The following is a 12,932-nucleotide window of genomic DNA, read 5'->3' on the forward strand; positions in this document are numbered from 1 at the left end:
CTCATATTTATCCATCCAGCAACCCTTGTCATATTTTTTTCTTCAGAAATTGTAGTAGTTTTTTATTGAAAATTAACTCATTACATAAATATGTTTTACCATTTTAATTATTTACATATAATTTTTTAAAAAACATATTGCTTTTACAAGCAGCAAAAGTTATTATAAAGATTACAAAAAATGTTATGATAAAGATTTTGTTTAGGGTACTAGTATATTAGAGAAATTTAATTATAATTAATATAAAAAAATATTACTTTTGACATAAAGAGTTTAATTGTAACAGTTATTCGGTTAAAATAACACTCATATTTGTAAAACTAACCCATCTCTCAAAAAACATAAAAAAATGATCCAGATAAATACCTCTTCTTTTTGTTTCCCTTAAAACACAAATTTTTTCTCTATTATATATATTATTTTTTTTTATTCGATCATCTTTTTGCTCCTTTTTGTTTTCGTGCGAAAAAGAAAAAAAAAATCTAAGTTCTTATTGTTCTTTCATCTATTCTTCATTGTTGGCCACAAAAAGATGTTAAAAGAGATCTAAGCAACCAACATTTTTTTATATTATCATTTATTTTATTTTATTTTTTGTTTCCTCCATAATAAAGAAATTTGAAACCTCACTACACTATTGTAACAAAAAAACGAAGACTTCACTATTAGCATGAAAAGGGAGATTAGAAAGGTGAAAAAGTGAAAAATTAGTCCAAATAAAAGTTGAAAAGCTTTATTCATATGACAAGGGATTCAAGTAGTAAAGCAGCTTAAATGCAAATTCACAGCATCATGAATATAGGAAATGATCTTATTTTCACCTTAACTTAATTATAATTGAGTGGTATTTACAAAAGACTTAACCATGGTTAAGTTTATTGTCACAATTTTCACTTGAACTTAATTATGGTTAGGTTGCATTTATAAATAACTTAAGGTTAAGTTCATAATTATAATTTTTGCCTGAACTTAACTATGATTGAATTGTATTAACAAATAATTTAAATATGGTTAAGTTTACGGTCACAATTTTCATCTAAACTTAATTATAGTTGAGTGACAATAACAATAAACTTAACTATGGTTAAGTTTGTAGTCACAATTTTTACCTGAACTTAACTATGGTTAAGTTATATTAACTGAGTACTAACACTCCAATTAAGTTGTCAATCAAAATGTTTATCTAACCTTTAACTTATGATTGATTTTTATTTAGAAAGAACTTATACTTTAATTGGATAAGTTTTATTTGCAAAGAATTATTAGGTAAGTTCTCTAAAATTAGAATGTTTACCTATATGGTTAAATTGTCACTTAAAAATCTTTACTTGTATTTCATTGTGATAATTTTACCTACATTAAATTGTGAATTAAAAATCTTTACTTTGATCTCTTTATGATTTCATTTTCAAAAAAATTGCATAGTTAAGTTCTCTTCCCAAAATCAAGATGTTCACCTAAACCTAACTATAGTTAAATTTTGAGGTCTAAAATTTCACCTAAACTTACCTATAGTTAAGATTTATTTATAAAAGACTACTGAGTTAAGTTTTGTAAATCAAACTATTCACATATCTCCCAACGACATATATAGTGTTAATAACAAAATGTATAATATTATAATCAAAATGTTCACTTTGGTTCAAAATAAGCTTAGAACATATAAACTACATTAAAAAATTATAACTTTGAGCACCAAGTGAAATTCATCCAAACTAACAGTCAATTCTCAACAATATATAAACCTACGACATAGTCAAATTCAAACCCATTATATAGACAATTTTTTGAAGTATAATAATTTAGTTGTCATTCTCTCTCAAAGACAATCCATACAGACACCAGTTTGTGAGCTGAATGTATGATTCTACATCAAGTACTAGACATATTTTATTAAGAATATTCCATAATTACCGTCGCATGAAACCCAAATAATCAAATGTAAGATTGTTATAAAAAATTTATTGTATAAAACATAAAAGTAAAATGATAAGATGAATGTTTACATATTTGTTTACTTACTAACAGTCTTATTGAGGAACATCATGCAACCATTCAATGTCCCCCTATTGGCCACCCTTAGGATTACCATTCTCCTCATAATATGCTACGACATGCAATATATGTCGTAACAATCTAGCTAAAAGTGTAATGGCTCCCTTCAATCAATTATCATTATTAATGTCTATCAATGAGTCATACATAAATATTTTCCTTTAAGGTGAACTAATAATATCCAAATCATACTTTGAACATTAATAAGGATGTAGACAATGTCCACCTTAGACCATTTTGTGGAAGGAAGGGTGAAGTTTATTAGAATAGTCAACAAGAACATCATTGACTTGCACTTAGAGTTAATTCCATTTTTTGGCATGTTTCTCCCACCTTGCTTTAACATTTTGCTATATAAAAAAAGGTTTAAAAATAGTAAAAATAGCATAATTTATCTAATAATATGAAGATCAATAATAATAAGAAATTATACATACCCAACACATGGTGTTTGTGGTTGTAAAATTTTGAGAAAATGCATGTGGTTTTTCTATTCCCTGCTTAGGGAAAAAGTAGAAAACAATATCAATATGCTAGACAATATATACAAAAATACATTAGTTATACTATTTGATTCAAATGTCAATATAATGATAAGTAAAAGTAAAGACAATAAGAACATTTACAATGCATGTCTTTAAGCCATGCACCATGCTACATTCTTGGTCCGCATGCAAGTAATCAATTTCAATAATAGACCTATTGTATTGATATAACAAAAAACCACGGTCAAGCAAAAAACTTGCCAAAAACAAACTTTTACAAGTTTCAATTAAAAATAAATTACCTTTGTAGAAGACTCAACCACTTATAAAAGGTTTTTCTCGTTTCCTCGAAAATAGATTACAAATGATTAAAGTTAGATGGTGTTTCTCCCTCATTTTTTATTTTCCTTATCTTTGTATGGTCTATCAAAGGAGGTTGCAAAAAATAGGATTTTTTTAACTTACGCCTTCGTTTAAATTTAATGGAGGACAACTGCTTTGGAAATACACAAACTGAAAAGTTACCCAATAAACTAAGGGTATCAAATAGTTTGACAATATCAACAACTGCATCAAAATTCACATCATCATCCTTTTCTATCCCTATTATGTGTTTTTTTGCAACTACAATATTTGTTATATCTTTTTATTGGTTTTCACATCCATACGAGCGTGATTCTCATCCTCCTTATGTTCCATGACACTTTCAAACTTGTCATATTGTGAATCATAGTTTATACTGATATATTTTCCCTTTATACTAGATTTTGAAAATCTTGTATTATGTATAACATATGGCTCATTTTGCCCTCTTATGCTATATTTCCCTTTTGTTGCTTCTTACCTTGATATTTTAACACTCGATTCTCCAAGGCCCGTTGTTGCCCAAAAAATGTTCTTTCACAACAAACCCTACCCTTAGGATACTTATGAAAAACTTTCAAACTATCAACAAGACTAACGCATTGCATGTCTATTAAATTTTTTCCTTCTTTCCTAAGTTAAAATGCTTGAGAAAGTACAATAAGGTTAACTTGACCACATTTTCATCTTTAATTCCTAAATTTATTATTTTGGATACACTCCAGTAGTCCCCAAATTTTTAAAAACATCAATTAACAAACCTTAGCCTATTCAGACACCCTTGTGTAACATCCTTAAAAATTCCAAAAACCTTTAAAATTTCATAAATTCTTTAAAAACTTATCCTTAATCATATGTCATTGCATGGGATCGTTACATATTTTATTCACTCCAAATACATAACTAACAACAATAGAGAACTAAAAAAATTACAAATATATAATTTATTATTTTGAATACACTTCAATAGTTCCCAAAATTTTAAAAGCATCAAGTAACAAACTTAACTCTACTCAAACATCATTGCATAATCTTCCTAAAAATTCAAAAAATCCCTAAAATTTCATAAATTTTGTGGAAACTTATCCCTAATCAAATTTCACTACATTGAATATAACTAATTCACTTTGAATACAAGAATGATAATAATATTAAAAAACTAAAAAAAATATATTAATATACAATTTTATTATTTTCAACACACTTTAGTAGTTCTTGAATTTGTAAAATCATCCATTAACAGACCTAACCTTACTCAAACACCATTACATAATATCCCTTAAAATTCTAAAAGCCCTAAAATTTCATAAATTCATTAAAAACCCATCCTTAATCATATGTAATTGCATGAAATCGTTGGTAACCGTTAACTGCAATATTAATACATAATCATCGATTCTCCTGAGTTCCTAAAATTTTAAATTCTTCAAGTAACAAAGCTAACCATTTTTTTTGATAGGCAAAGGCAACAATATATTAGAAAAGGGCACCAAGAGGAAAACCCAATAGCATACAGGAAGTATACAAAAGGCCCCTTAAGGCACACACAAAAGAAGAGAAAATACAAACCCGACCCTCATCTAGCGCCTAGCCAATCAATAAAACTAGGTAAAGTAATAGAACCTTCATTTACAATTGATTTTGTCCATACCCAAAGATTACAAACAAAAGAATTTTTCACCCTATGAACCGAAAAGTCCTCGTTATCGAAAGCAATCCTGTTTCTTTCCAACCAAATCGTCCAAAAAAGGCACAACGGGGCTGCCTTCCATACTTTTCTATGCTTCTTACCCCACATACAGCCCCCCCATTCAATAAGGGTCTCTTTAGCCGAAGAAGGGAGGACCCAACAAACTCCAAAAAGGGCAAACAATAAATCCCATAAAGCTCTTGCCTTGGAGCAATGTATAAGGATATGATCAATTGACTCCTCTTCCTCACAGCACAAAAAACATCTGTTAGCAACAGCCCACCCCTCTTTTTAAGCTGATCCATAGTGAGCACCTTACCCCAAGAGGCCTCCCAAGCAAAGAAGCTCACTTTGGAAGGCACACTAGGGTTCCATATCACACCGTGAGGGAAAAGACCAGCTCTTCTTGAAGAAAGATCATTATAGAGCGATTTAACTGAAAAAATCCCATTCGAATTCGCCTTCCACATCAGTCTATCTTCCATAAGAGGACTAAGCCTTGCACCTCGGATTGCCAAAAGAAGCCTCTCCACCTCCTCCACCTCCCAATCATTGAAGGACCTAGAAAATCTAGGACTCCAAGCCCCTTCCCCTCCCGAAGTGTCCCAAAACTCCTCAACCCAAGCCTCCTTAGAGGAGGCAAAAGCATACAAGGAGGGGTAAGAATTGCATAAGGCGAGATTCCCCCACCATATATCTTTCCAAAACTTTACCCTTCTACCATTCCCCACTACAAAAGCCACTTTATTTTGCATAAGGGTGCCTTCCTTCCTTATTTCCTTCCAAAAACCAACTCCATAGCTCTCCCTAACTTCTCTAGAACTCCAACCCCCTTCTTCCTCCCCAAACTTCCTCCTAATGACGAGCCTCCAAAAGTTCTCCCTTTCAATCGCATAACGCCAATTCCACTTGCAAAGAAGGGCCCTATTAAGGGTGGAGAGGCGTCTAACACCCAATCCCCCCTTCCTTTTATCCATGCAAACAATTTCCCAATTAACTAAGTGAGGCTTCCTCTCCAAAGCACCCCTCCCCACAAGAAATCCCTTTGAATTTTCTCCAACCTTAGACTAACCACTCTAGGCATTCGGATTAAAGACATCAAGTATATGGGCATACTTGACAATGTACTCCGTATTAGAGTAAGCCTCCCTCCTTTGGAGATAAATTGTCTCTTCCACAAGGCCAGCCGTTTCCTAAATCTCTCTTCCACCCCATCCCAAACAGCCACGGACTTGTGATTCGCCCCCAACGGAATCCCCAAATAGGTAGAAGGCAGCCTGCCCACTTTACAGCCAGCCTCAAGAGCCAAATTCTCCAAATTCTCCACTCTACCAACCGGCAAAATTTCGCTTTTGTCCAAGTTGATTCTCAAGCCTGATATGGCTTCAAACCACATCAACAACCAGCTTAGGTGGACCATCTGATCTTCAGAAGCTTCACAAAACACTAACGTATCGTCGGCAAACAGCAAATGAGAGACCAAAGCCCCATTCCCGCCTCTTCCATTAACCCTACAGCCTGATAGGAATCCTCCCCCCACTGCTCTATGGATCAGCCTACTTAGGGCCTCCATTCCTATCACGAAAAGGTAAGGGGATAGGGGGTCCCCCTGACGCAGCCCCCTTGAACTGTTGAAGTAGCCTTCCGGGGTGCCATTGATCAATACTGAAAACGTAGCTGTAGAGATGCACCATACTCAAACATTATTGTATAACATCCCTAGAAATTTTAAAAATTTATGAAATATGTAGACTACACTCACGGGCTCGGTAGATTTACTTTTTTCTTCTATTGGCAATTGAGATTTTTGCTTTCTCACCACTATTTTAAACTTCTTTGGCTTATCAATCTTCAATAAACTCATTTTATTTTGTGAAAAAAAGAGGGGTTTAGGAATGAAAAAGGGATGAGAGGTGAAAAGTTTTCTAGGGTTAGGAATGATAGATAAGAAATTTTCTAGGGTTTGGGAATGAAAGAGGGGATGAGAAGTGAGAAGTTTTCTAGGGTTTAGGAATGATAGACAAGAAAATTTCTAGGGTTTTCTAAGATTTGGAAATGAAAAAAGAGATGAGAGGTAAGAAGTTTTCTAGGGTTGAAGAATGATAGATGTGACATTCTCTTAGGTTTGTGAAGAATGAGAAATTCGTTCTTTGCATCTAAAAGAGAATGAAATAGAAGAAGAAAAGTCAAGTGTTAGAGGGAGACAAAAAGAAAGTGCATTTTTGTCCTAATAAGGTCATTTTTTTTTATGTTTTTTAAGGGATGAGTTAGTTTTGCAAATATGGGTGTTATTTTAACCCTTTCAACCAAATATCCTATTTTGTAATTAGAGAAATTTAATATAAAAAATGTAACCAAGCTACTAATATATTGAAATTATGGCTTAAACAAGAAGAATATGATAAAGATTATAAAAAATGACTAAAGTACCAAAAAAAAAAAAAGTGACCAAACATATTAAAGTACAAAATTATGATTGAAGTATAAAAATGTTAACAAAACATGAAAATTATGTCTTAGGTAAAAATAATGTGATCAAGGTACAACAAATGTGAATAAGATATTGGTATACAAAATTTTTCAATCCAAGTAGAAAGACTCTAATCATTGTACCAAAATGTGCTTAATGTATGAAGAATGTAATAATGGTACCCAAAAATTTGTTTAAGGTACAAAATATATCATCATGGCGCCAAAAATATGCTTGAAGTATGAAAAATGTAACTAAAATACAAAAATAATACTAAGATATAAAAAATATAATCAATGTACTACGATATGAAAATTGTGACATAAATATAAAAACGTGATCAGAATACAAAAAATATGATCAAGTATTATGATTAAAGACAAATTTTAATTAGAATAAAAAAATGTGAAAAAAAAAATGATTAAGATCTAAAAAATATAACTCAAATATGAGAGGAAGAAAAATGTGTATACAATAAATAAAAGAAAATAATAGTATGTTAAATGATAAATTTATTGTATAAAATAAATAAACGAAAGAACATCACATCAAAAGAATGAGGTCTTCAATTTCTCATATCTTCTTCACATCACAAAAATAAAATTCATTTTTGGTGTCCCACGTATAAAATAAAATAAAATTGGTAAGTGTAATGTAATTCAAACTCATAATTCGCCTACCTAAGTTCAAATAATAGTAAAAAGGAGGCCACCCTAGCATGTGGATAGCTAATTTGAATACTAGGAAGTGACCAGATGCTAGAATCAAATTTGCTTGGCCAAATGGGCTACTTTGCCCTCCAATTGTGGAATTAGAATGGAGCAAGCAGGAAACTTTTATACGTAAAACATGCCTAGAGTGAAGCAAAACCCAATAATGCTGGACGAGTATATTTGCTATATATTGTTCTTAGCGGAATTAACCAATTCAAAAACCCTTCATTTTCACAGCAAGCATACAACAGAAGGTTGAAGAAAATTCAATCGCAAATCTAACATATAATTTCTAACAGATTGTCCATATAATTTACACAGATAGGAGAATAAGGAGTTTGAGTTCATGTCATAAATTCTGTAAGTGCAAAATCCTCTTTCTCACATGCAAAGCTTCCTTGAAGCTTAAACTTCAGGATAGAAAGTGATGACTGATGACCTTCATTTGCAAAGTTTTGTATTGTTTTTTTCATACCATAGCGAAGACTTCGTGTAAGAATATAAGGAGGGTCCTCACTCTTCTCTCCGGACTAACTCTCTCAGGTGGTCCACACAGTGTTGGGCCTCACCAGCTACTTCTGTAGTTACAGAAATATTCTCTGTTTTCTGTTATTCCCTGTCTCCTTGTCTTCTACTTAGAATTTTCAGGTGTACAGGTTCTTAGGTTGGTGTTCTATGGTGATTTTCTTCTTATGTGCATGATTGATCTGCTCCACCTTCACAGGTGAGGAGCTGTTTTATTATCAATGATTCAATAGAACTTTGTGATCTTTCAAGTCTTCAAAATTCAAAGAGAGAGCATGGAATGGGCATGGATCTCTTTTTTCCTGTGTGGGAGATATTAAAAGGACAATTAAATTCCAATTCTCAATGCTCTAGAGTCTAGATAACTTTGCTATTGCAGTAATGTCCCATTGATAAACCATAATTTTATTCAAAAGAGTGGAAAAATATTTAGTGAGCTTTTATATATTGATCCTTTCATCACTACAAGTTCCATAACATGGTTGGAATGACCAACCTCTTCGAACTCTCCATGGGGACTCAAACCTTAGGAGGAATCGAACCCAAGCTTGTGCATCTCTATCACACTTCCTAGCATTCACCCTAACCAAGTGTGTTGCCTGATAGGTCTACCCTTGACTTTGTTGATACCTTCAACTTATATGCACGGTCTTTTTGTAAGGATTATTTGATTAAAAAAAAGGATGAAATAATCCCAGTTTTAGAAATCTAACCTTCCACATATTTTACCCTAAAATGACCCATGTTGACAAAAAAATACCCACCACATTTCTTGTAAAAATAACCTTTTCTTTCAAAACTTACATGGAAATAATAAAAATGTTTAAGGGCATTTATGTAAAATAATGGGTTACTTCTCAAGCTCAAACATGAGAGAGGTTACTTCTACAAAATTGGGATTATTTCATCCCTGGTAATCAATCAATCCTTTCTGTAATAATGAAAATACATTTCAACTTATACCAACTAATTTTCAGAAGAGACACAAATCAGAATATTTTATCCAACAGTAAGAATGAAGGATCCGTTATCAGAGGTCTACAAATTTTCATGATAATCAATATGAACTAGCATAGTTGTATATAGCATTTAAATAGGCATCATTAGTTGACAATGTCAAGATTATGTACAAAAGAAGCGGTAACACCCTCAAGTCATAAAAACTCTTTGTAAACTATGAATAAAACACTCTTTCTCATCGATGGTGATAAGTCCAAGAGTATTCTATGGTGATCCATTTCAATATTTGTCATCTTACAACTACTCACAATGTTTAATAAGAGCCTCCTACTCTAGTGGTTGAGACATGCCACTCAATCATCTTAATAGTATAACATGCGACTCCTAAGTATAAAGTATGTTATTCAATTCATACCTATATGCTGCAAATCTATACTTTAGGTAACAACAAGATGATCATATCTTATTTAAATCGATCATTACCATTTACATGATTTCTATACAATAAAACCTATTGACAAAACATGCTACTAATAATCATACTCATAATTTGTATGGAATAATAACACTTTTTTCAGAAATAATATGCCTTATTGGCTTTATAGGGTATGCATTTCTATCAGAAGTGTCACCAGGAAAACTAATCAGAAAAGTTCAGACAAGGAAAGAAAATACCATAGTGCTAATTTTGGTGAAGCTGGAAGAAAACCAGAATCCACCTCTACCCTGTAAGCTACCAGAAAGGAAAAAGGAAGAATGGAGGAGCTCACCAGGAATGATCTCCATTTCTATAGAGCTAAATCTCTTTGTATCTATCACTGTTCAATAAATAAGCAAGAAAACTCTTAAAGAAAGAGCTTCAGGGACTAGCTAAAATGATCTCTTGAATGCAATTTGCTTGAAGAAAAATTTACTTAGCAATAAGAACAAAGAACCACTGCACAAGTTTTGCATCATAGAAAAGGACTTAAAATTGAAGCCAATAGCATAATCATTGGCTTTCTTGCAGAATGCTAAATATATGCATATATAAGTATGATGTCCAGCTCTAACAACCAATGGTTAAGCCCCAGCGCTTTTATAACACAATAATGGCAGAGATGCAAAAACACTCGAGTTTTTACAAAATTTGGCTGCAAGAAATTGGAGTAACAGAACAATAAGGAATGCAGTTAGTGTTGGAAAACAAAAACAGTCATATCTAGGAATTACAAGTTGAAGACCGGAGTGGTTATTTTTGCAGGAAAACAGAGAGAATTTAGTTTAAATTTGAAGTACCTGAAGACGAACACAGGCCTGCCATGCCCATTGATGTTCTCAAGAATTTCTGAATGATCTACAACCTACAACTTTGGGCGGTTCATATATTAGCCACCCTTTCTCAGGAACTTTGGTCTTAGTATAAGCCGGGGTGCACAGGGTTGAACACGACTTTGAAAAGACACAAAAGCCTCTTAACCGACTGGAAATCTACCACAACTCCATATGCCTACAGTATGCTCATTTCACTTGGATAGTTTTTAAAGAAATATACTCCAAGCCACCATCGGTGGATTAACCTGATAGCATGTTAGTCAGCCTGAAACCAAGGAGAAATGAAACCACCAAAAAATAATTGTATTCCACAGCTGGTGGTGGCACCACAGAACTTGCTCCTACATTCCATTGCAGTCCGTTGGGACCTCCAAATCTCACCACAACAACATTACAGTTTTCAAATTTTATTTTACTAAGTTGCAGGACAACTTGTGGCTAAGTTACTTAAATGCAACATGAATTCATAATGACTCCACTAATAGACTCCAATTCAAATAGTACAGGCTCTGTGTTTTGAGATATTATCATATAAGTTTGATTAACACTTCCGCCCTAATTGCTCCTCAAACGACCTTACTCTGCCCATGGAAGCTTAAACAATCAGTAAGCCTTTACATTAATCAAAACTAGAAACCAGAACACAAAAGAAAATTCAGAATGTTTCTCAATAACACGATATTCATAAAGCAAACTGCACAAGAAAGCCATTGCAAGAGCACAGAAAAAGGAATCAGTAAACTAAATTCGGAGTATTTCACAATAGCATAAAATCCATAGGGCTAACCACATATTAAAGGGTTGGAGGAGGAAATTCATCTCTGGCTACCAGAACCACCTGAGCAGGAGGTTCTGGCAACATTACCATCGGAAGTTTCTCCTTTTCTGACCCAGACAAGGCCAGCGCCAGTTGCCTTGTGGCTGCGCGACCTTCCAGAAACACTCGGCTTCCGCCGATAACCATCATTCATGTGAAGGGATGTTGATCTATGGCTGCCTCCCACTTTCCCAGGATCCACTGAGAGCTTCTCCATTCTCCGTTGAATCCCGTCCATCTGATTCACCCTACCCGGAAATTTGTCCTCATTTCCATTTTTTGACACTGGCTGTACAGTACCTCCTGCCAGCCCCTCCTCTGCCCTAGGCTTTGTCTTTCTATTCTTCTTCTTCGTCTTCTTCTTCTTCAGTCCAGCAGTCGTTTGCTCATCATCCTTAATCTCCTCTCCAACAACAATCATGGCCTCCATCTCCGACTTCTGACAATAATCCTCGACCGTCCGGCCATCTTTCTTGACTTTCAACGATTCCGGCTTCTGACAACCGACCTCCGCCTGCTCCGGATTCTGAGACTCCACCTGGTCGGTCCAGCGATCTGCCTTGACCTTCGCCGCCCTCGGCTTCTGATGCCTCAGCCCGTCCCTCTGGCGATCCCCGTCGACCTCCGACCATTTCGGCTTCTGAGAGCACTCGTCGCTCGTCCGGCGATGTTTGTCCCCATTTGGGCGGAACTTACGCCGACCTTTAAATTTAGGGCGAGTATCATTTTGAGTAGGGTCATTGTCTTCCGTAGGGCTGTGGGATTCCCGGTCTTGCTTTCGCCGTTTCTCTTCCTCTTCCTGTATTCGCTGTTGTTCTTTCATCCAGCGTTGCTGCAGTTGAAGGATGGAGACATAGTTGGAAGGAAGCGAGGGATACTTGCTCCTGGCATCCTCCATGGCAGCAATTTCCCCAATGGCTTCACACAGAAGATGTGAAGCTACGCTGTCAAGCAAACCATCACACAATCTCGCACGCTGAGGAGCGTGTTGTGGGGAGGGAGGGGAAGGGTAATGCTCTTTCCCGTTCTTTATCAAATGATTCAATCATTCAAATCAAATGGCATCAAAATGGTGAACAATAACGGGACTGCCATTCTGATTCTCAAATTAGTCTCTGTGGAGTCAACAGACTTCGGTACCTTTCCCAAGTACCGACCCTATTTGACATGTAAAGGCCACAAGTGAAAGACTTCCTCCTCAAGCAACTCGCCTCCCACTCTTTGGATGTATTGGTAGGGCCGGCCTCGCACCTCCATGACTTCAAATTTCATCAAGATTAAATACCTCCCGCACATTTAATTTTCTCAATTTTAAGTTCGGGAGAGTTGGGTTGGCCAATGTTGTTATCTTGTGATGAAAACTTCTCACACCTTCCAAGACCTTCTAATTGTGTCCATAGATAATAAACTTAAGAAATTAATAACCTATTCATTAAAGGAAATTCTCTAAAAGTTTTTTCTCTCACAACCTCATGCTCTTCATTGTGAAGATTTGGTATCAAAGTTGTTTGACTTGGTTGTATGGCGACTGCTACTTCAT

At 34.6% G+C, this 12,932-nt stretch overlaps 1 protein-coding gene across 1 annotated transcript; it reads right to left on the minus strand.

Annotated features, from left to right (window-relative positions):
- Positions 1 to 11,165: 11,165 nt before the first annotated feature.
- On the minus strand, positions 11,166 to 12,550 carry LOC117907693 (myb-like protein X). Its single transcript, XM_034821321.1, has one exon. It carries the CDS (start codon positions 12,288 to 12,290, stop codon positions 11,391 to 11,393), a length of 900 nt encoding a protein of 299 aa, XP_034677212.1. The 5' UTR covers positions 12,291 to 12,550; the 3' UTR covers positions 11,166 to 11,390.
- Positions 12,551 to 12,932: the final 382 nt, after the last annotated feature.

The sequence above is a fragment of the Vitis riparia genome, chromosome 18 (genome assembly GCF_004353265.1).
Source record: "Vitis riparia cultivar Riparia Gloire de Montpellier isolate 1030 chromosome 18, EGFV_Vit.rip_1.0, whole genome shotgun sequence".
NCBI classification, from domain to species: Eukaryota; Viridiplantae; Streptophyta; class Magnoliopsida; order Vitales; family Vitaceae; genus Vitis; species Vitis riparia.

Excerpts from the sequence above, each read along its gene's own strand:
- LOC117907693 (XM_034821321.1), bottom strand. The coding sequence starts at position 12,290 with ATGGAGGATGCCAGGAGCAAGTATCCCTCGCTTCCTTCCAACTATGTC.